At 36.4% G+C, this 22,863-nt stretch overlaps 1 protein-coding gene across 1 annotated transcript; it reads left to right on the forward strand.

Annotated features, from left to right (window-relative positions):
• Window positions 1-8,156: 8,156 nt before the first annotated feature.
• Window positions 8,157-16,755, forward strand: LOC145671574 (uncharacterized). The gene is made up of 3 exons (XM_081740761.1): window positions 8,157-8,264; window positions 10,314-10,499; window positions 14,435-16,755. The coding sequence occupies exons 1-3, from the start codon at window positions 8,157-8,159 to the stop codon at window positions 14,609-14,611; spliced, it is 471 nt and encodes a 156-aa protein (XP_081596887.1). The 3' UTR covers window positions 14,612-16,755.
• Window positions 16,756-22,863: the final 6,108 nt, after the last annotated feature.

Here is a 22,863-nt window from a genome sequence, read left to right on the forward strand (position 1 = left end):
GCTGCAACATATTCCTTGCCTATCCATTGCCGATATCAATCTTAGATAATACATATAATTCTTGTCCCTTAAAAGAAACATATACAAAATTTTATTAGACTAGGGCCATCGTAACCTGAGCTCTGACAGATCTAACATCGTGTAAGTTGACGACAGTGTTGCGAACCGTCATAGCAAGAAGAATCAAAGCTACCACATGACAGAACGATAAAGGAATCGAATTACTTTATCACTGATTGAATCAGATTATAAGTTGAAATAAGTATTTACAAACTAGATAGTAAAAAAAAAAAAAAAAAAATCGTACTTCACTTTACTCCTCAACATTCCAGCACAACGTAGTTCCACTAGGCCTAAAGTTATTGCCACAATAATGAATACTTTGTTTTCTTTTTCCACTTATTGACACAACTCTGTCCTTTTGACAAATTTGCTACGTAAATAGAAGTGGGGTTACATGGAACAACAACCGGTCCACCTCCCTTTCGTCGCAGGGAGTAGGTTTTTGTGGAATTGAAAGCGAAGAGGGTAGTGAGTCTGTACGGCTCTTCTAAAGTTCAAGGGCAATGAACCATTATTTGTAATGTCAGGCTGAAATGAGTAAATTTCTAATGATCTTTGTAGGAAATTTGTTGACATAAGGAAAAAATGTACCTACATACTCTATATATTACAGAGATTGTTATAAAGAGCTTTTCATAAGGACTGATTTAGAAATTGAGTGGTTGGAAAGTAACGAACGTGATCCAGCTATGTTTGTCTTTTCGTAGAAGACTTTTTTCACCAATATGTGAAGGGGAGGATAGGTTTAGACCCACAAAAATACATTTGGAAACACTAGGTTGTTTCCATGGTAACCGAACAGTGTTGTCGCATTTATACCTACTCATTACTGTGAAAGTTTTTGTGTTGTCAGGTTGTTTTGATTTTTTGTGCTATCATCTCAGTGCATTTGTGTGAATATTGTGTTGTTATTTTCATTCATCAGTGGAACATAGTTTGTATTCGTATTATTTACATAGACCTAAAATATAAATTTAGTATGTGTATATGTTTGTGTTTATGAACACAATGCCTGAAGTGCATAAGTAGTGCGGAAAGGGGGTGCCCTTGACAAGTCAGGCACGGGAATTTATTTGAGTTTTACGTCCCACGGTTATGCCGGTTAGGCTAAAGGAGAACGGGAATTTGTGTTTAACCTTAGGGAATATTTGGAGAAAGAACGTAACGACGGTCCTTTATTGCCATTGAATAAAGTAATTGAAAGAGTAGATTCAGCTTTATACATTAGCCCTACAACTGTGAAAAGAATCACAAAAGAGAAGTGCCTGAAAGACCTCGCTGAACCGACGGAAATTTTATCCACCCTAGGAAAAAAGCGTAAGATTTCTACAGTAAATGGAATTAAATTATCTACAATTGAAAGCCATTCTCTAACGTAAGTAGTTTTCATTTAAAAGAAAAAAAAAAAGAAAAGAAAAAAAGAAAGATAACATTATGGGTCTTAGCAGAGTCGTTCTGACGCGTGTTTAATGTCATACTAAAGAGTTAAACTGATTTTGAGTTTAACGTCTCTTTCAACAGCGAGGCTATATGAGACGTGGACCTACTGATTAACGTGGAATCCGAACCACATGAGCTCCCGCCGGGAATAGAACCGGGGTCTCCCATGCCAAAGGCGTACGCTAACCGCTTAGCTACGAAGAAGCCCGATCTCATACTAAAGAGTTCGACTAACACATGTTCCCATGCAGTAGTCAGGCATAATCATTTGTCAAAACGACTCTGCATAAGGCCCTATGTGTTTAGAAGTAACGGTTGTTTTCTTTACGATTTTGTAAACTATCTTAACGTAATACTAATTTGTTTGTTTCTTTTGTCTAATACTTTCGTCAGGCATAATGTTAAATAATATTTTTGTTGTAATACATACATGATTCATTTCCACAAAATGTGTCCCTTGTTATATTTATATTGTTACAGAAGATAAATGTGGCAACCGCGCTTGATCGCACGTGAGAGTTGTCAGAGCTCTTCTTAGCGCGGCCTTACTCTAACATCGGATAATGTTTACATGATTTATTTCAGTAAGTGCCAATTCTCAAGTGTGAGTGTGTGTGGATGGGGGAGGTGCTTTTTAACGTTAACAGATTTCAACCTGAAGCGATATATTTGGCTTCCCAACCTTAACGAAAAGCTACACCAAGTTTCATGTGTGAAAATTTACAACTGAGGATGCATTTCCTTTATGCGATTCGAATGTCACGTAATGGTTCTCGTCTCTAACCTCTGTGCTGACAAGGAACACTAATGTACTTAGATTTCTCAAAAGCTTTCGATAAAATTGATTTCCATCTACTTCTTCACAAACTATCCAACAGGTATAATCTTCATGACAAATTCCTGCTTCTGCTAAAGAATTATCTTACTGATCGTATACAGCGTGTTATTTTGTCAGATGCATCATCCAAATTTGTCCCAGTTCTTTCTGGGGTTTCCCAGAGTAGTGTTCTAGGACCACTGCTATTTTTTTTCTTTACATGGATGATCTCCCTTCCTTTCTTTACCATCTACGAACATTCTTTTCTTTGCTGACGATTGTAAAATTTTCCATAAAATCTCTTCCATGGACGATGCCTTACGACTTCAACAAATTCTCGCTAAACTGACTGACTGGTGTGCGACTTGGAATGTAAAACTAAACCCTCAAAAATGTGTCACTCTTAGTATTTCTTTGAAGAAAAATAAAATTTATCACAGATATTGTATCAATAACAGTCCTATCGAAAGAGTTGCAACACATAAAAACCTCGGAGTATTATTTGTGAGAACCTTACAATTGGCGATCACATCACTCTTACTGTGAAGAATGCTATGAGAATACTGGGTATTCTTTACAGATTTACTGAAGTTTGAGATCTCAAATCACTCAGTATTTTCTTCAAAGCTTTTGTATCTCCTAAAATTGAATATTGCTCACCGATATGGAAAATGCCCTGTGCTTCAAACTTATCCCGTTTTGATTCTGTTCTTAACTTTTTTCTTACATTGTCAAACAAAGAGTTCCTTCAATTAATAAAAGACAGCTCCTAGATAAACTTAATATTCACTCCACTCCACTCGACTCCACTTACTCGTCACATGGTGGCAGAGTTACTACTTCTGCATAAAATTACCAATGTGAAAATTAACTCCGAATTATTGGTTTCTGTTCTCAGTTTTCGTGCACCTTCTCGCCTTACTCACAGTCATATGTTACTAACATATGTGATACCCAGACTATCAATTATATACTTCTTTATACTTCATGATTTATAATAGTTTATCATCAAATGTTGATATTTTTTACTCTGAAAATCATTTTAGAAACAAACTAATATATATATATATATATATAGTGCGTTCTACGAATAACACTAAGGCCCGTCTCCTGAAGAAACCTTCTGTAACCTTCAAGGGACATAAAAGACAATGTTATGCTGATAAGGAGAACCTCCCATGAGGTAGGCTCAAGGGGGTTACGGATGGTAACGACAAAATTTTAAATAGGAACCACCATCACGTGGTACCTCGTTTGAAAGGTAATCACGTGCAGATATCAGTTTTGGAAACTAGGAAACTACATATCGCTAGTGTGTTCCTATCCAACATAGCGGTCATCCGTAAAGTATGGTCGAAGTACGTTCCACACATAACACTAAGGCCCGTCTTCTGAAGAAACCAATGCTGGTAGAAACATGAAACCTTTTGTAACCTTTAAGGGACATAAAGGACAACATTATGCTGATAAAGAAAACCCCCATGAGGGGAGCCTCAGGAGATTACTGTTTGAAAGGTAATCACGTGTAGAGACCAGTTTTGGAAACTACATGTCGCTAGCGAGTCCCTATCCAACATGATGGTCATCCGTAAAGTACGTTTCACACGGTGTAGTTACCCCACGCAACTCCTTTAGGCCTCCCTCTTAGGGGATTCTCCTTATCAGCATAATATTGTCTTTTATGTCCCTCGAAGGTTACAAAAGGCTTCATGCTTCTGTCTGCCTTTGTTTCTTCAGGAGACGGCATGTAATTTTGTGACTAAGATTATGAAGATTGATGTGAAATTTTGAAAAATGCTGAAACATTGCATTTCAGGTCAATTGAGGGCATGTCTCCTATTACCCCGGTTCAACTTTATGTTTATTTAGCGCATGTGACGTGTATAACCTGCTATTTTTTGTATGTAGGAAGTAAATAGGAAAATACCTACTCTGACAATTCAGTCAGAGTTTGTGCATAGATAGTGACACTGGAGAATATGCTTTGGATCAACTAATTTCATCATCAACTGGTGAAATTTTGCCAGGAGAAATTGATCCAATCAGAGCAGACTCTTGCTTAGAAATATATTACGCTGTGTACTACGATCTTGACTTGTATATTGTAAGGGTTATTGCTTTCCCAGATGAAGGACCGTGCAAGGATAAATTTTTGAAAAAAGAACTAAGTAGTTTCAATTGGCCTTCCTATGATGTCATTCAAACAGTGACATCATCGAAATTTGTGTTTTATGGACCTATCAAGCTGGATGGAAATGGGCCATTCCAGATTTCAAGAGGATAGCTCCAAAAAATTCGTTGTGTTTATAGCAAAATGAAAAAGGACTTTTGAAACCAAAACAGAAAGATTAAATATGGCTCCCCTTCTTTTGGTAGGCCCAGGTGTTCGTAGGACTATTCTTAATATTTGTTAAGCACATGCCTATATGCAACAGTTCTTTTTGGCCTATACATTTTTCCTATGCTTGTTTAAGTGGTCCAGCCTAAGATAATTAATAAAGCCTACCTGCTATAATTATGTTAAACTAAAGTTTAAATTACATTTATGAGGTTTTTAAATGTTAACTTGAATTTTACATAGGCTAGCATGACATTTCCAAACTCTTTTGTACATTTTTCATATGATCGTTCGATTGTACATCGGAAAGGTTTAATATTCATCTTACATATTTTTCGAAAATAATTTTACATAGGCTGCATTTTACATAAAATTTGGACAACAATAGGTTAACAACATTTTTCAATGTTCTCTTCGTGTATGATTACAATTTAATAGCTTTTTCAATCCATGTAAGTTAGCTAAAACCTATTTTTCAAATGCAGCGTTTTTTCTTCATTGAGAATTTAGGAACTTTTTAAAGTTCATTTTCGACATTCTCCAGAAAATTTCTTGTCAGCATTCTTTTTTATTTGGTAGTATGAGTTTTATCCATGATGTGTCTAGATTCCGTAAAACGCAACTATATTTTGTTTCAATGGTTTTTGATACTTAAGCAAATAAATTTTGAACTATTAAATTTGATTTTAAAATCTTGATATTTCGGGAACATATGTACATACTTCAGATCTGAAAAAAGTAAGGAGGATGTAGGATTTAGATTTCTGAGCTTTGGCATCTAAGGCCATTTAGCCCTTCACGATTTGAGGGATGACGTCCCTCTGCGAGCACACAATCTAGGGAGAGGGAAGCGGCCTGGGACCTATAAGTTAGGTACCACCCCGGCATTTGACTGGTGTGAATGAGGAAAACCTCATTCAAGGTAACTTATAGGTCCCAGGCCGGAATCGAACCCGGGACCGCTCGCACCGAAGGCGAGAGCGTTAGCGACTATGCTACGTGGGGCCGCCTGAAAAAAGCAAATTGTTCAGAATTGTCTTAAGATTTTTCCTTAAACCATTACTCATTTTCTATTCTATGTGTATGAGTAGTGAAAGCCATGTCTTTATTACCCCTTAGGGATAATAAAGAGACTGACTAACAAAATTTTTCGTTTTTTTTTTTTTTTTTGTGTGTGTGTGTGTGTGTGTGTGTGTGTGAAAAAGCAACTGGAAAAATGTGTTAATACATCAGCATGTTTCATTTTTTTTAGTACAATCACATATTTTTTTCTAGTTCCTCAAGAAATCAATGCAAGTGCAAGAATATTTTTTTTGTCTTATTACCCCGGCCTCCCCTATATACTTATTTCTTATATACTTCCTTTGGTACATTGTTTCATATACTTCCCTTGTTACATTGTAAAATGGGTATAGATCTATATCCGAAACATTTATAAACAGGGTGGATTAATTTAAATCGAAATTTAAATCACTTGATTTTTTAAATAAAAATTGTTGATTTAAATCAAATTCCGAAATAAATTAATTTAAGGTGAAAATAAGTAAAGTGCCGTTTCTGTTCTGTTATTTCGATTATGGAAGATAATAATCATAATACAATGAGACTCAAATATATGTACGGGGCCGCGGTGGCTCAGTAATAGAGCGTTCACCTCTGGTGCTTGGGGTTCCGGGATCGATCCCAGCCCCCGCCAAGTGAACTTTGTGGTGGACAAACACCGTTTGCGTGAGTTTTCTCGGGGTTCTCCCGTTTCCTCCCACTTTCTTCATTCCACCATTTCATTCATTTCTCATAATCACCGTCTCCTTTAGCCTAACCGGCATAACCGTGGGACGTAAAACTCAAAGATTTCATTTCATTTCATTTTTTCAAATATATGTACAGCACAGTATAAAAACGAGTGTCATGCAGAGTATGATTAGGAAATATCTCGTTTTGAACGGGTAACGGGGGAATCCTGCTTTCTTCTCTTCGTAACATACGGTTTTTTAATCGTTTAACTATTCCAACGGGGAAATCACCATGGACATTAAGACGATTTTTTTTTTTGTGTGTGTGTGTATACGCGTCAGTTTGTTGGTTATCAGATAATAAGCGTATTTAGAGAGATCCGATGCTCTCTCCGAAACTTATTATTTTTTAAAGATTTTATAACTAAAAAGGCTAACTCACTGTATGGCCTATGGAACCCGGAGGTTCAATGTCGCGTTTACAAAAGCTCTCCACTGACTTCTATCCTTAGCCAACTGGATCCAATTTCTACTTCGTACTCCTATTTATGCGAGATCCATCTTAATATTGTTTTCCCATCTGCGCCTTGGTCTTCCTAATGGTCGTTTTCCGATTGGTCATCCAATCAAGACTTTGAAAGCTTTCCTACTTTGTTCCATTTTAGCTACATGACTTGCCCACCTAAGCCTCCTAGACTTGATAACCCTAACAATGTTTGGTAAACCGTATAAATTATGTAGTTCCTCGTTATGAAGTTTCCGCCATTCCCCATTCCCGTTCCTCTTGGGTCCGAATTTCGTCTCTGCACCTTGTTCTCAAATACTTTGTCTACATTCTTCCCTCAAAGTAAGCGACCATGTTTTGAACCATACAGAACAACAGACATGATTCTCGTTTTATATATTTTAAGCTTCAAATTTCTCAACAGAATTCCCGACTACAAGAGATTTTGAACTGAATAATAACACGAATTCCCTGCTTTTAGTTGGCAATTAATTTCTTCGTGAATATGGTTTTGGTCTATAATTACTTTTAAATATCGTTTTAAATCAGATTGAAACGTCTATTATACGGCAGGACACATTTAAATACGTTAGATATTACCGTTATGCTGATGACATTCTACTACTTGTTCGTGATGAAAATACACTTACACATATATTTGAACAATTCAGCAATCAGCATCCTAGGCTGAAGTTCACCCTTGAACGTGAATCTGATAACCGCTTTCCATTTCTAGACCTATTGATTACCCGATCACATAATAAATTTATTACAAAAGTATACCGAAAACCCAATGCAGGCACTACTTACATACATCAACAGTCAGCCCATCCGCCAATTTACAAGGCCAATATTTGGAAGAACTTCTTTCATAGAGCATTATTAATTTGTGACCGTCAAAAAGATCTCAATGAAAAAATACAGTTTTTACATATAAAATAGGACAAGAAAATGGTTATAAGCTGTGTATTTTACAAAAATGGTTTAATCAAACATGTAGATCGCTTCAAGTTCCCAAAACGGTAATTTCCAAAGAAGCAAAAACTTCGATTGGAATTCCTTATTTTCCACAACTTTCAACAAAAATTCAACGTATTCTTGCATAACATATCTGCTTCAAGTATTCCCCCCAAAAGTTTACAAAAACATCTCACTGGATTTAAAAGCTATTTTGTCGATCCATTAAATAAGGCAGGTATTTACCGCGTCCATTGCGAATGTGATTCCTCACACATTGGCCAAACTAAACGTAATATTAACATGCGTGTGAAGGAACATGTTAGACAATCAAAAAAGTCACAAGAAGAAGGTATGTCGGGTTTAGCGCTTCATCTAAAACAACATTCACATAATACAAAACAGCTTAAGGTAATAGGTTCAGCAAAATCAAAAAAACAACGGGAAATTAAAGAATCGTTTTTTATTCATAAATACAAACCTGCATTGAACCTTGATACTGGCAACATTGATCGAACTTGGGTACCTACCTTTGATGCATACTTTGGATCTGGCAATAGTGGCCTAACATAGACACCACGTTCTTTTTTTTTTCAGTTCATTCTTTTTTCACTCTGCTCTGTTCTTCTCAGGATCCTTTTCGTTCGTTACTTTTATATAGTGATATGTATTCCTGGTTTTACTCCTATTTTCTCCTTTCCGTTTTATCCTTTTTACCTTCCCACTGAGAAAGGAACCACCTGAGAGTTCCGAAACGTCAAAACCTTTAAATTTTTCAAGGGAGGATTCATTTTAAGTAGTCAATTTTTGTTAATGGTTTTGGTCTGTTAATATTGTCACTAGATATTTGAAAGTATCCACTTTACCAAAAGTATTATCTAATATTATAACGCATCCATATTTTGCGGTATTAGGATCCCGACGAACTTCCATGTATTTAGTTTTCTCTGCATTTACTTCTAAACCCTTGTCCCTGTAAGCGTTTAATAAGACTTCTGCATTTCTTTCTATTGTTCTCTTATCATCCCCTATTAAATTTACATTATCAGCATATGCCATAACCTGGTGAATACCATTCAACTCTAGGCCCTGGTTGCTATCTTTGATTTTCCTTAAAGCGTATTCCAGGACAAAATTGAGTAATAATGGCGACAACTCATCTCCTTGTTTAAGGCCATTTCCGACGTGAAAGTTCGTGTATAAACATTTTCCTACACGGAATTTACTTTGGAATTCATTTAAAGTAGGATGAACAAACACCGTGCTCGTGGGTTTTCTCGGGGTTCCCCCGTTTCCTTCCACTTTCTTTATTCCACTATTTCATTCATTTCTTCATTTCTCATCATCATTGTCTCCTTTAGCCTAATCGGCATATCCGTGAAATGAACATTTCATTTCATTTCATTTAAAGTAGATTTTAGAACTTCAGGCGAAATGTGTTTATTTTATATGTATTTCGTGCCGTAAACTAGTTCCGATTTTTTTTTTTAAAATATGCCCCTGCCAATTAGCGGTAAGTTTTGTGAATAAATTGTGTCATGTTGATGAACTTTGCTGTACTTTTTCCTTAATACTTAAGAAACATTGTTTTTGGGATTTAGATAGGTTAACGATTAGGGATTAATTCAAAATTCAACCCCAATACTTTCACTTAAATGGCATAATTAACATTTAATACTAATTCCTAATGTTTTCGCTTCAGTTCGCGACTTGTATTATACGAGGAGAAAGATTTGATTTAAATCAAAAAAATCGATTTAAATAAAAAAATCAACAAAAATTATTTTTTTTAAAAAAAAAGTCATTTTTTTCCACCCTGTTTATAAATAAATAAAACAAACCTAATATCTTCGATCGAGTGTAACGTCAAGCACTACCTTTTTCTCAGCCTCAGAGGAAACACGAAATTCCACAACCATAATATTTCTCTAAATCATCTCAGTTATCGCAAACTTCCAAGTAAGGGTGCGTATCCCACTTAATCAATTCGTCAGCCGATGAAAAAAAGAAAAAAAAAAAAAGTTTCAACAACATCGAATGAAGTTTACGTAAATTATCTTAGTAAGCGTTAAACTTTCAAGTAGAAGTGAATACATTGCCTCTCTGTAGTTGACCAGTCTTAACCTCAAGTAATAATCATCAACACTATGTAACTTTGCGCAGGCTATATCTGTATGTTAGTTGGTGCGACGAGTGCTAAAAATAACCGAATCATTTGCTGGGTCAGCGCCAAAGCATTCCCGATACTAGTCATACCGCGCTTTCGAAATGAAAAAAAAAAGGGGGGGGGGATTATTTCCAGTTAAAAAAAAAATTCCTGTAAATAAGGAAAATGTATCCCAAGATACCTTAAATGTACGTATATTTAATGATACTATAAGATTTAGAGTTCAGTATCATATTTGTTAGATTTCTTTTGTTGGAAATTAATCGAGCTTATGATTGACGATATCTTTATAGGCAATTAATTACTCCAAAAAGACTGGCTCAGAATCACAAACCATTCCTACCAATCCACTAGCTGAAGTTTACTCTGCAACGTTTCAACCAGACAAAGGGAAAATATATGACAAGAAGCCATTCAAGTATAGATGTCAGAAAGATAAAACATACAACTGGTGTGCTTGTGGACATAGTAAAACACAGGTAAGTTCTTACATACATACGAGCAAAATGTCCTGAAAGAGTATGTATTCCATTTGCACCTTTATATTTCGTGTATGCAACAACGATGATGATTCTTTATTGTAGAAGTATTAGGTTGATTCGTTAGTTCCTGCCGTTTGGAATTAATGGATACATTTCTTGTTCGAGGTTTGAACTAATCAATGTATTACTAATACACTCCCCGCAATGTTTACAATGTGTTCTGTTCTCAACATTCAGGCAGTTGTTGGATGTCTTCAAAAAATAAAAATAAAATAATAATAATAATAATAAACTCTGTGGCTTACATGGATAGAAGTTATCAATGAAATTTTTTGGAACTTCTCATTATTTTCGAAGGATGTGCTTTGGCGTACATTTGGCACAGACCCCGGAAAAATTGTAATCTGTAGGAGTCACATCTGGGAAATACGCCGAATGAGGAAGAACCTCCCATTAATCCTGCTGAATGGGAATAGTTGCCATGTGTGACATATGTGATCTAGCGTTGTCCTTGTGGATGATAGTGGCATGTCATATTCTTTGCATCGTTACATGGACACGTTGAAGTTGATCACGGATGGTATGATTATGAGGTAGGAGTTCAATGTGGATAATTTCTTCCATGTCCCACCACACACACATTGTGTTCTTGGGATGCAAATCTTGTTTGGTTCGTGATGTTGCCTTTTTGTTTGGGCTGGCCAATTTCTTCCTTAGCTTCAAGTTCACGTATAGCCACCATTTCTCATCTTCTGTAAACACGGAGAGAGAGGGCTGATGCCGACAAGATTCACGATGGCAGATAAGCAAAGGGACCACCTATGCTGACGCGCTGGTTCAATTTGTTTGCACTGCGTGATGAAGCACCCACGAACCTAGTTTTCGAACCTTTCCCATACGTCGAAGATGATGCACGACAGTTGCCTGTCCATCTCCATGGCCAATTTCCGGGTGCTTTGACGGGGATCACGTTGGTTCAAGACGTTTAAATCGTCCTCACCAAAGTGGGATGAGTGACCAGAACGTGAGGCATCGCTCAGGTCAAAATTTCCACTTCGGAACCATCAAACCATTTCCGGATGGTCCTTTCAGCTATAGCGTGCTCTCCATGCACTGCAGGCACTAGAATCTTTGTTGAACTTGTACAGAACATGTCGGTGGTGACAATTCTTTTTTTCAACTGGACACTCCATATTTTAGATAGTTCATATTCCAGATTTAGATCTCATGTGGTTCAGATTCCATGTTCTATTGTAGGTCCATGCATTATATCTATCTATCTATATAGGATATAGATGGATTGCTGACCTCTGTTCAATTTCAGTTGCTTTTGTGGCTCATAATTCCGTATTATTCCCGTCGATTTCACTAAATATGCGCCGACGAAATTTGATATTTTCGAATTAAGTTTTTTTCTTTAAATGTCATGCGTCACCCGCGGTATGAAGTACATAATTCGAAATACACAAGTGTCTGTAATAGATCCCATTTTAAGCATTTAGTATCGTCGTATATAACCTCAGTACTGAAAAGGGACATTAAACTGCCATCAATCAATTTACTTACTTAATTACTCACATATTAACCCGTAACATTTGGTAACATAATCCAGGTGCATCAAGTAACCAATATGTAAGCACAGGTGTTAGTCCAACTCTATTGTCAAAAGATGGCTGGAATTCCCCGCTGTTGGAAGATGAGATGGGCACAAAGTGGTTATAAATGTGATACTTGTTGTTACCAAGTAAATCAGAGTTAGTATGTGCAAATAAGACACAGATATGAGAAAGTTTGTTACTGATTACAGAAAGATTGTGAAGATATAAAGAAGTATTGATTAAGATAATGATATAGAATACGAATGTGAGTTCAATGAAGATTATAGATGTAATAGAATTATAAGAGAGATACGGCGAAGATTAACAATAAAAGAATATATAAGATATTGAGTTTCTTTAGTGTGTAGAAGTTCTGGCTTGGTAGTAGTAACGTCCTTTGTGGCATACGAAGACATTTAGATTTTAGAAGATCATCTTTCTTATTTGGGAAATAAATAATTATACGAATTGAGTATAAGATCTTTAAGCTAATACCCGCCATGCAAAGAAACAGCACGAGATAAACCAAAAAAGAAGATGCAAAACAAAATGGAGAGGGGACATGAAATGGAAGTTGCCATGAGTGCAGAAAATTCTGAGTGCACAACATTTACGCGTATGGTCACTGTAGATAGTACAGCATCCTACACAACTGTTCGGCATGTTGTTGATGAGATTGTTCAGGAAAGCTTCAAGTATGTTGTCTCATTCGTCCTTATTCCCCTATGCTATACGTCTTTCGAGAGCATCCCAGTCATGTTCGATGAGATTAAGGTCTGGAGAATAACTAGCCAATCTATATGTTTGATATCCTGAATCTCCAGTATCTGTAACTTTGGCAGTCCCGTGTGGGGGCAAGCTGTCATCTATGTATGTAACTGTGCCATGGAAAAGACGAGCATATGCTTTCAATATCTCGGTAGAATACAGTTCTCCAGTAACGAATCGTGCTCGAAGACGCGAAAGGTGTACTTCCATTTTTCATTGTGTCCGCCCATACTATATCTCCAGGACCTCCACACCTGTTGCATTCACAAATGTGCTATGGGTGGTATCGCGCTTCCTGTCTTTTCGCATTATATTATGTCGTATCTTCGTGATCCAAACAGACGATACATTGAAAAAATAACATTTGCGTAGTTGCAGGAAAACAGACTGGTTAGATCAGTTATACTTGCAGCTACTCAAACACAAAGAGGAGCGTAAGAAAACTAACCTGTGAAGAAGTCTTTTATCGTATGTCATGAAAACACAGCTGTGCTTCCATTGGATCTAAGTTAGCTCTTCAGTGAACAAAGATATATTTCTATTAATCTTCCAGAAGAGTTATTCTTCCACAGCGTGATGTATTATAGTGTTCTGAATTTGGAAGGTATTATGAACATCGAATTACTAACTGTACAATACATTGTGTACTTTTTGTAGTTTAACGTTCCACGATTATGCACCGAGGCTGAGGGAGGCGGTGATAATGAGATGGATGATAATGGTGAAATGAAGATAGAGGGGAGGAGACGAGAAAAGTCCAAGAAAACCCACGCACACCGTGTTTGTCCACCACGAAGTGCTCTTGACAGAAGCTGGGATCTAACCAGGGAGTTCTTGCGTCAGAAGTGAGCCCTCTACCAAAGAGTCACCACATTCCATAGTGTGGACGAAATGGATTAAAAAAAAAAAAAAAAAAAACTAGAAGTTAATAAGCGTTCAGAGTGAAACTGGGTGGCTCAAAAAATCAAGGTACTTGAACCAAAGAAATCCAAACTTCAAGAAGCGATTGGTCAAGAGATTGCCACTGTTGAAAATCAAATAAATGTATTAAAAGCATTGGAAAATAAGTATGAAATATTTAGCTGTTTTTGTTATTTCAATTATTTTGACTTTCGGAAATGGTAATATGTAAATTATTGTATTACGTCGTCACGCTGGTTACAGGATAATAATCTAAGAGTATGTGATAAAAGTAGTGTAATGTCTTTGTGCGTTTTATTCATTTAAAAAAATGGAGTGAAAACGGAAAGTGTGAGAGATGAATGTAAGCTATTAAAATTATAAACGAAGGAGTAACGATTACAACTATTAAACGTTTGTGCAGATTTGTAATGTAGTATAAACAATGGTCAGAACTAGCTCTCACTTTAGTAGTTAAAATAACTATGTTTTACTTCTACTATTTTGCTAACAATATTTATCAAATTTTGAGAACGAGAAAATCAGAGAAAAATTCATAATTTGATCAGGTATTTTCTTAGTAAATACATTGTAATTTCTTTTGTATAGATGATGATTTTCTATATAAGTTAACACTTACCTAATAATTATTTGTCTTTTTCTCAGCCATTTTGTGATGGAACGCATAGGCGACATGAACTAAAAATAAAACTAAGGCCAGTGAAGTTTCTAGCAACAGAAGATAAAGATTATTGGTTTTGTAATTGTAAACAAACGAATCATCGACCTTTCTGTGATGGTACCCACAAACGTGAAGACATTCAGGCTGCAGTAAAGTCGTAACTGGTGTTACAGCTAGAGGAATGCAACTATGACGTGCTGGTTGTTACGAGAAGAATTTGATGACAACAGTCAATTGAGTTGTTTTTGTAGTAATCATATATGTGTAATCAATCTCCAATTGTGTTATAGAATAATTAATACGTATTGTTCTGAAAATAATCCTCGAATGAAGAAAGTTGAATTGAAAGTTCATTGGAATTAGAATGTATTTTATATTCTTAGATATTGATACGAACCAATTTTATACCTATATTCGACCGTTGCTCCAATTTAAAAAATATGTCCAGTTGTATTGAAGCATGGATTAAATTTGATGAGTTTTCTGAGATTTGCTTATTGGACGACATAGCAAAGTAAAATACAGAATGATGTTCGCTTTATATCAAAGAACTTTTTGACGGGCATTCACTTTAAAAGATACCCCCGCCACCACCGATCATGTTCTGTTGGACCCCCAGCATTGTAGACTATCACACAGCATCGCAGTTTCCATTGCAGCAAAGTCCGGTGCAGGATAGGCATGGGAATTCTAACCCACTTCTATCTGCACACTTTCCATAGACCATCCAGGGTGCAATGGCGGCGATATTGAAGACGTCGTTTCAAGAGTTCAAATGGGAAAAATCCATTGGACTAACAACTGGGCTTTTCATAGGAATGTCTTCAAACGGAATGACACGAATTCCTAATTCCTCTGCCATTTTCTAATAAAAAATATAGTGATGTTCTGGCGGTATGACTCGAAGCCTTGTCCATGTGGATCATCACCTGGTTCGCGTCCATCTCATACAATTGTGGGATGTGTCTCCGATAGATAGGTGTCAGGATGGATTCTTGGAAGTATCTTGCATTTACCATCACATTTTTGTCCACTTTGCGTATCAGCAATTTACCCTTGGATCCAAATCCCTTAACAACCATAAAGCCACAAGGGAAACTTTACCTGCATTGACGTACAAAGTTGCTGCGCCCCTTGCCGTCAATGTCACTGTATGTGATCGCCCGAATGTAGTGAGATGGACACACATTCCATTGTGACAACTGTCTTCCATTTGGAACCTGCCAGGTACTTTTCATACAGTTTCTTCATCTTAGTTCGGTAATGTGACGTGGTAGCAGGTGGTGTATACGAGCCTTTCGCACACACTTCCACCTGGGGCGCTTACGAATTGTTTTGCTCACAGTTGGCGGTGCGAGGTGGAATGTGGCCCATATCACGTTGGGCCGGGGAATTTTCTTGGCATGCCAATCGACGAATTCCCCTTAGCACTACGGGTGTCACTTCGCTTGCAGGCTTCCGTGGTGGTTTCTGTGAGTGAATGTTTCGCAATGGGAGCCTGTTGTATGTAACGGACCACAGTAGCTTTCGCAGTAGTCATCCCAAGTGGTTAACCCATTCTCCTGACACTTGTTTCACAATGCGTAGTACGAAAACAGCATGGTAAAGGGCCATTATGTAACCCGCCCAATACCGGTTGATTTTCGGCGCCATTTGATAACACTCTCACACCTACAAGATCAAATACAACACTGCTTCCGCAGGTGGCACCACCGAATTGGCGGATATACAGCGAACAACCTTCTGTATAATTTAGTTTAAAGATCCGAGTAGTAAAATGAGTTACGCAGTAATTTTCTATTATTATTACACGTGTCCTTAGTAGAAGTATCAAACGAGGCACCAATTAATTAAAAATAAAAATTACGTATGTGTCATATATGTATATTGTAGGTCACTTCCACACTTTTTGCCTGAGCAAAAGGGTACGTGTTCATTGTATTTGCATTATTTCACTTGTGTTAAGATACTTTTTTCGATTAATATAAAAAACATAGAATTGTGTATTCCATTACTTTTTTTTCAGTTAATAAAAAAAAAAACACAATTGAGTACCCCACAGTTAACAATATAAGTATGTGGCATAAAATCGTACAATATAATTTATTTTTAAATATGTGTAAAATTTGTATTTAAATCTTGCTTTTTATCAGCAATTTTCACTCACACAAGTCTGCAGAGACATAAGGAAATAATAGCGGGACGCTAGATATAGTCTTTTGCAGAAAAGCCTGGCCTTGTACCTCTCCAAAAAGTGCTGTATTCTTAACCATATATATAATTAAAACAACAAATTGGAAGCTTTCTTTGGCCTATTTAGATCTTCAAACCTAGATAGATTCCTACACACGCTTAATTGCGGAATGACTTAACGTCGGTTGGATAGGTAAGTTTTTTTCTTTTTTTTTTTTCTGAATAAGATATTACAATAATATATCTTCGAATTCTTAGTCTCTTTTATTTAGCGATTTCAAGAAGCAGTTCACCACAGTAAACATAGTACAAGAGGTGTGTGGCAAATTATTATACAGCATGGATCCTTATTAGTTGACGCCACTATGTTAATTCATTTTACAATCGAAATAAGTACATATTTTTTTTAATTAAAGAAAAGCAAGTAGTCATATTATTCTGAATGGCACTAAAGATGTGTGCTTATGAGGGCTAGACAATGGCTTAGTTAGCTGAATTTGTATATGTTCAGCTTTTCACTATTTTATATGCACTGTTAAAAAATTATAGAATGCTTACATATATTATCCTTTCAATAGAGATTTTGTTATACATGTTATTGTTTCAGATAAATGTACTGCTAATATGTTGTATTTATTTATAACCTATAAGTCAAGGCATTAAAAAAAATGTTAAGGGGATTCACAGTTTTGTATTGGGTATCTTTCAAGTACGAGATAATTTGTAGCATACTATAATAACAAACATTGCTACTAATATTTATTTAGTGGCAATGTTTATTATTATAGTGGAACTTATTTAAAAATACTCAGTAGGAATTCACGGATTAAAGTTGGAATACAAGAGGAAGGTGATGGTGATCGCAACGTAGCATACCTGTGACGACATGATCACGAAGTATTCTAAAACATCCAGTACTTTTTAACCGAGTGTATATAATACTAGTAATAAAACGAAATATTAAGAAATTTAAAAACAATGTTTTTATAAAATGCGGGGATTTGGAGGGAAGGATTAAAAAATCGGACTAATGTCCGGTTGCACCAACCGAGGATTAATCCGTGGATAGGGATTAAACTAAAGTTAATCATCGAAGAGAGGATAATGTGTTGCACCAACACTGATCTGAAGATTATATCGCCAAATCATCGAATTAAGATTAGCCATCGAAAACGGAAGATTAATCCTTGATAACGTCGCGATCAGCTGTGAGTAGATTGAATATGCTTGCAAAAGATTTGGATATTTTAGATGAATCTGAAGTGCTTGAACAGATAGAGTATGCTATCCGACCTAGAAGAATAATGAGACAGGGAAAATTATTTTGAGTACTTCAACGATGATGCATTTTGTAATTGTTTTCTCCTGTCGAAGTATTCTGTTTTGGATATTTTAGAGCGTTTTGTTGCAGGATTGCTTGCAGAAGATTATATCAATAATTTGGCTGTTTATGTGGTTATGTGGATATAAATGGTGTTCCTGTGCTTATTTCAATTGTTCCTAAAGCAAGAAAGTGATATTTGTATCAATAAGTATCTGTCATTACTACAATAGACCGATTAAAGCAGCATACTTGCACTAATTCATTATATTATTTATTTATTCATTGATTTAGTGAATTGAAGAAATTTAGTATTTAGTGGCTACCTAGTAGAGTTGGACATAGTAGGTTAAATTTACCTCATATTTAATTATATTTATAAGATTCGACCTTGCTGCAAGACACTCTCTTGGGGTCAATTATATTTTATGGCATACACTGCCACATTCGTTCATTTAACAGGTCTATTGGTATTTTAAATCTTTACAATTTTGGTTTATTTGGGTTGAGTATGCCCTTGTATATTAAATAATGCAGAAGTAAGTGTGAAAAAAAGTAATAAACCGAAGCAGAAAATTGGAACATTAACTTTGTATGTCATAAACTAGAATTGCTCCCATCCTTGCATTAAATCTGCTAGCATGTTCTGCAAATTTTACAATGAAAACTATTGATTGCTGCTATCGTGCTTCCACCAATAAGTCATGCAGTAACCACCGCACGTAAGAACTCGATGTGTATATATTTTTAAAAAATGTAAGCAAATTTTCATTAGAATTTCCGGTGCACATTTACTGCATGGATCCATAGATTTGTAAAATTTAGAGAACAAATTTGTAATAACATTTTAACAGACTAATGTGTTACTAATCGAAATACGTATTCTTCTTACCTGAAGACATCCCAAATACATAGCTACGTAAAACATATTAATGAAAGTCGAACCTGTTATGCGCGGACTTGGCAAGGTTCTGGATTACTGGTCCCCCTTCCCATTGATCAGTAATAAAGACAGAAATCTACATGCCCTGCGGTGCTCTAACCCGCCTTCACTCGCTAACGCTCGCTCGGCGGTACTGTATAAATTAAATGTATAAACTTTAGCACAGAAAGAAATCAACCCAGCTACTAACATGTATGGGAGACCAGTACTCTAGAACCTTCCCTGTGGAATTTCCTATAAGGTAGCTATTAACCATAGTATATGAAGTAAAGTGTCTGAAGTCAATGTGCTAATTCATGCCGCGCAACGACAAATGTCTGAGCGTTAAGAGGTTCACATAATTGTGAAATTTACGTTAGTAATATGGTATGTTAATTTGATCATTTGTGCTGTATCGCCGGACCACACGAAAATCGAAAAAAAAAAAAACATCTCGTTAGATTAGATTAGATAACATTATATTAGGTTAGTGTTAACTTTAGAGTTACCCCTCCCGTTTTTTATATACAAATTACGAAAATTTACAGGAGAAATGAGGTAAAAAATGATAATTTGGAGTTCTTGTGTGTTGTTTCGGTGTGTAACTTTGGCAGTAAAGTTACGTCTAATACGAGAAAAGATATGTGCAAGTGGGTACTATTTGCAAGACGCGGAAGGTTCGATGTTTCAGCAGCGTGCCTATTTTATGTCAAGAACTGAACCCAATGAACCCCTGCGGGTCTTCTAACCAGTTCCTACTCCTACTCTTACTACTATTACTACTACTTATACTATGGATCCGGATAGTAAAACTGCACGTTTTGAGGTTTTTACTGCTTTTTTGTAGGTATGAAACTGAAGGAGCAACTCTAAACTTAAGCTTTAAGTTAGGATAAGTTACAAGTCAATTCTCTTGTAAACAGATACGTGTAAACTTTTACAGTATATTCGTATAAATATGGGGTCCGGATATACAGTAGGTATGCCATAAAAACTACAGCGCAAATGCATAAAACAACTTGTGCTAGGTGGCCACTATGAAGCACAAATGCTGCCTAATCGAGTCGGGGCAGGTCAAAGCTAGTGGTCCTACACGATAGCGCAGAAGTGCATCCGAAAGTAGCGGATGCGTCAGCGACGGTGTGTACGCGCGCACGCGAGAGTAGATAAGACATATGAATTTTGGTAATGATACGAGTTTCAATAATATTTGTCATGGATTCATACTAATAACTATCCACTAGTAAATATAAAATACACTGTCTGCAGAAACATTGTCGTAGTGGCCACCTAGCAGAATAGGTTGGTTTACTTACATTTAGTTAGGATATAATTCGATAAAACTCAAATACGAGTGTTTGAACTTAGACACATACGCGCCATTTCCACACTACCTTATCTGCTACTAAATCATAACAAGTGTACCTCTCTGCCAAATAGTCTCTTCCGCCTCCATATGCAATGCCATTTACATCGAAAACAACCAACAAGAGACACTTCCTTATCTTCAACTTTTCCCATCATATGACTTTCAATCTTTCATCAGAAATCAAAATAAATTAACCAATTTACCCGGTAAACTTCCTAAAACTGATCCGGCGATACAGCACTTAACCCTTGATTCGGAACACAAATATACAAGCAATAAAAAAATCGGGATATTACCTATAACATTTTTAGTAACGAACAAATACATTATTCAACATGTAAGGCAATTTGATGCCATATATAGTACTTGCACTATCCTCGTTTATATCTATACCCACCTTCGCTAACCCTTTGGCGTGGGAGACCCGGGTTCGATTCCCGGCGGGAGCTCATGTGGTTCGGATTCCACGTTAATCAGTAGGTTCACGTCTCATATAGCCTCGCTGCTGAAAGGGACGCTAAACTAAAATCAACTCAACTCAACCCACCTTCGCTAACGCACACCCTCGCTACCGATCGGGTCACTCTGCGCTCCTGCCGTAACATGCTTAGCATTCATGCTTTAGTGATCATCTAGCAGGAGTTAATTAGTGTCTTTTGCGCAATAGTCCGTATCGCATACATAGCCTACACTGAAGTTACCGTAATATGAATTTGTACGAGGGAATGCAAGTCCTCACCCAAGAATGATTATTTAAGATACAAAAAGTCGATTTACTGAAAAAGAAGTATATATGCAAGAAATTTGTGCTGGATCCGTACGTAAATCTGCACCGCATCGCCAATTGGTAACATTATGCAAACTCGACCGTCAACTACTAAAATAAACTTTACTTAATAAAGATTACCATATTTACGTACACCAGTGCTACTTTCTGGAATGAAGTATAACCAACTGGCGACGCAAATGTAAACTTAAACCATTGCTATTGTTTTTCAGCGGAACTGGCGAGGCGATGTAGATGTAAATCTATGTCAAATTTGGGTTTTAAAAAGGTTGTCCGAACAGAGTCGTGGGGGGCGAGACGGGATAGAATAGAATAGAATATTTTATTGTCATTGAGCTTTACAAGCAATAGACAACGTCCGAATGAAATATACATAGCTATAGATACAGATATATATATAAAATAATCATTACATACAGACAATCAGTTATTGGTTAATATTATTATGAACAATCTAATATTATTTGAAATAAAGTGATACTGCAAACTAGGACACAATGTCTTGACATTCAATAAACTCTTGAATCGAGTAAAATGGATTCGTTATTAACCAGTCATTTAACTTTTTCTTAAAAACCTTAAATGGCAGCTGTTGTATGGAGGATGTTAGTTTATTAAATATCTTTGGTCCTATAACTATTTTTGATCTTCGATAATCTAGTGAAGGGTATATCAATTTTCTTACACAATCTAGTATTATATGTATGTACTTCATCTCTGAGTGTCATATTTGCCAGGTTTTGCTTAGTGTAAAGTAGCACTTGATAAATATATACATTAACTACTGTCATTATCTTAAGCCTGATAAATAGTGGTTTGCAGTGTTCTTTATCATGTGTTCCAACAATAATCCTGATGGCTTTCTTTTGCAAAACTAGAACATCATGTGCTTGGCTACTGTTACCCCAAAGCAAAATCCCATATCCAATTATGCTGTGGAAAAATGCTTTGATGTCCCCATTATTCCCCCACTCATATAACTGTTACAGTGTGATGGTGGACACGGCAATATGATGAGATAACCTAACCTTTCCTCCTCTGCCCTACACTTCAAAATAATGGCCTAAATATTGATTGTAAGGTAACCTAACTTACTCTACCCTACATTTGGAGCGCTTGTACCTCTGGTGCGTGGGGTCCCTTGTTCGATTGCAGGCCAGGTAAATTTGTTTTGGACAAGATCGTGTTCTTGGGTTTTCTCAGGGTACTCCTATTTCCTCCAGCATTTTCATTCCACCAATTCTATCATTCACTTGTCTTCCTTAGCCTAAATGGCATAAACGTGAGACGTTAAACAAAGATTTCATCTCATTTTTCTGCCCTACATTTGAAAATAATAGCTAAACATTGAGCTAACGTAACCTAACCTACTCCACCCTACCCTACATTTGAAATTAATGGCAAAGCATTGAGCTAACGTAATGTAACTTACCCTATACTACTCTACCCTACGCTAACGTATTCTACCCTAATATTCTCTACTTCACCCTATCCTACCCTATACTTCAGTGCAAATACCGAACGTTGGATTTTAGACAAGGCGGTATTTGTGTGAAGCTTAGCGTAGTTTGTAGTAAAAAAAATATTTAAGAAAAATGGACTACCCACCCTTGAAAATATCTCGTAACAGCCGGATAAAGAAGTTTGATCTGCTAGAACAGAGCTATTCTTCTATTTTATTTTCAATTTAATATTTGGACCCTAGATATCTATATTTGATTTGGTTTGGAGTTTAGCATTGCTTTCAGCATAAGATGCGGTCCTACAGCTTAATGTAAGGTCCGAACTATATGAGCTCTCGCCGGCGGATCTTCCACGCCA

This window comes from Thermobia domestica, chromosome 15, assembly GCF_964235325.1.
Source record: "Thermobia domestica chromosome 15, izTheDome1.hap1.1, whole genome shotgun sequence".
NCBI classification, from domain to species: domain Eukaryota; kingdom Metazoa; phylum Arthropoda; class Insecta; order Zygentoma; family Lepismatidae; genus Thermobia; species Thermobia domestica.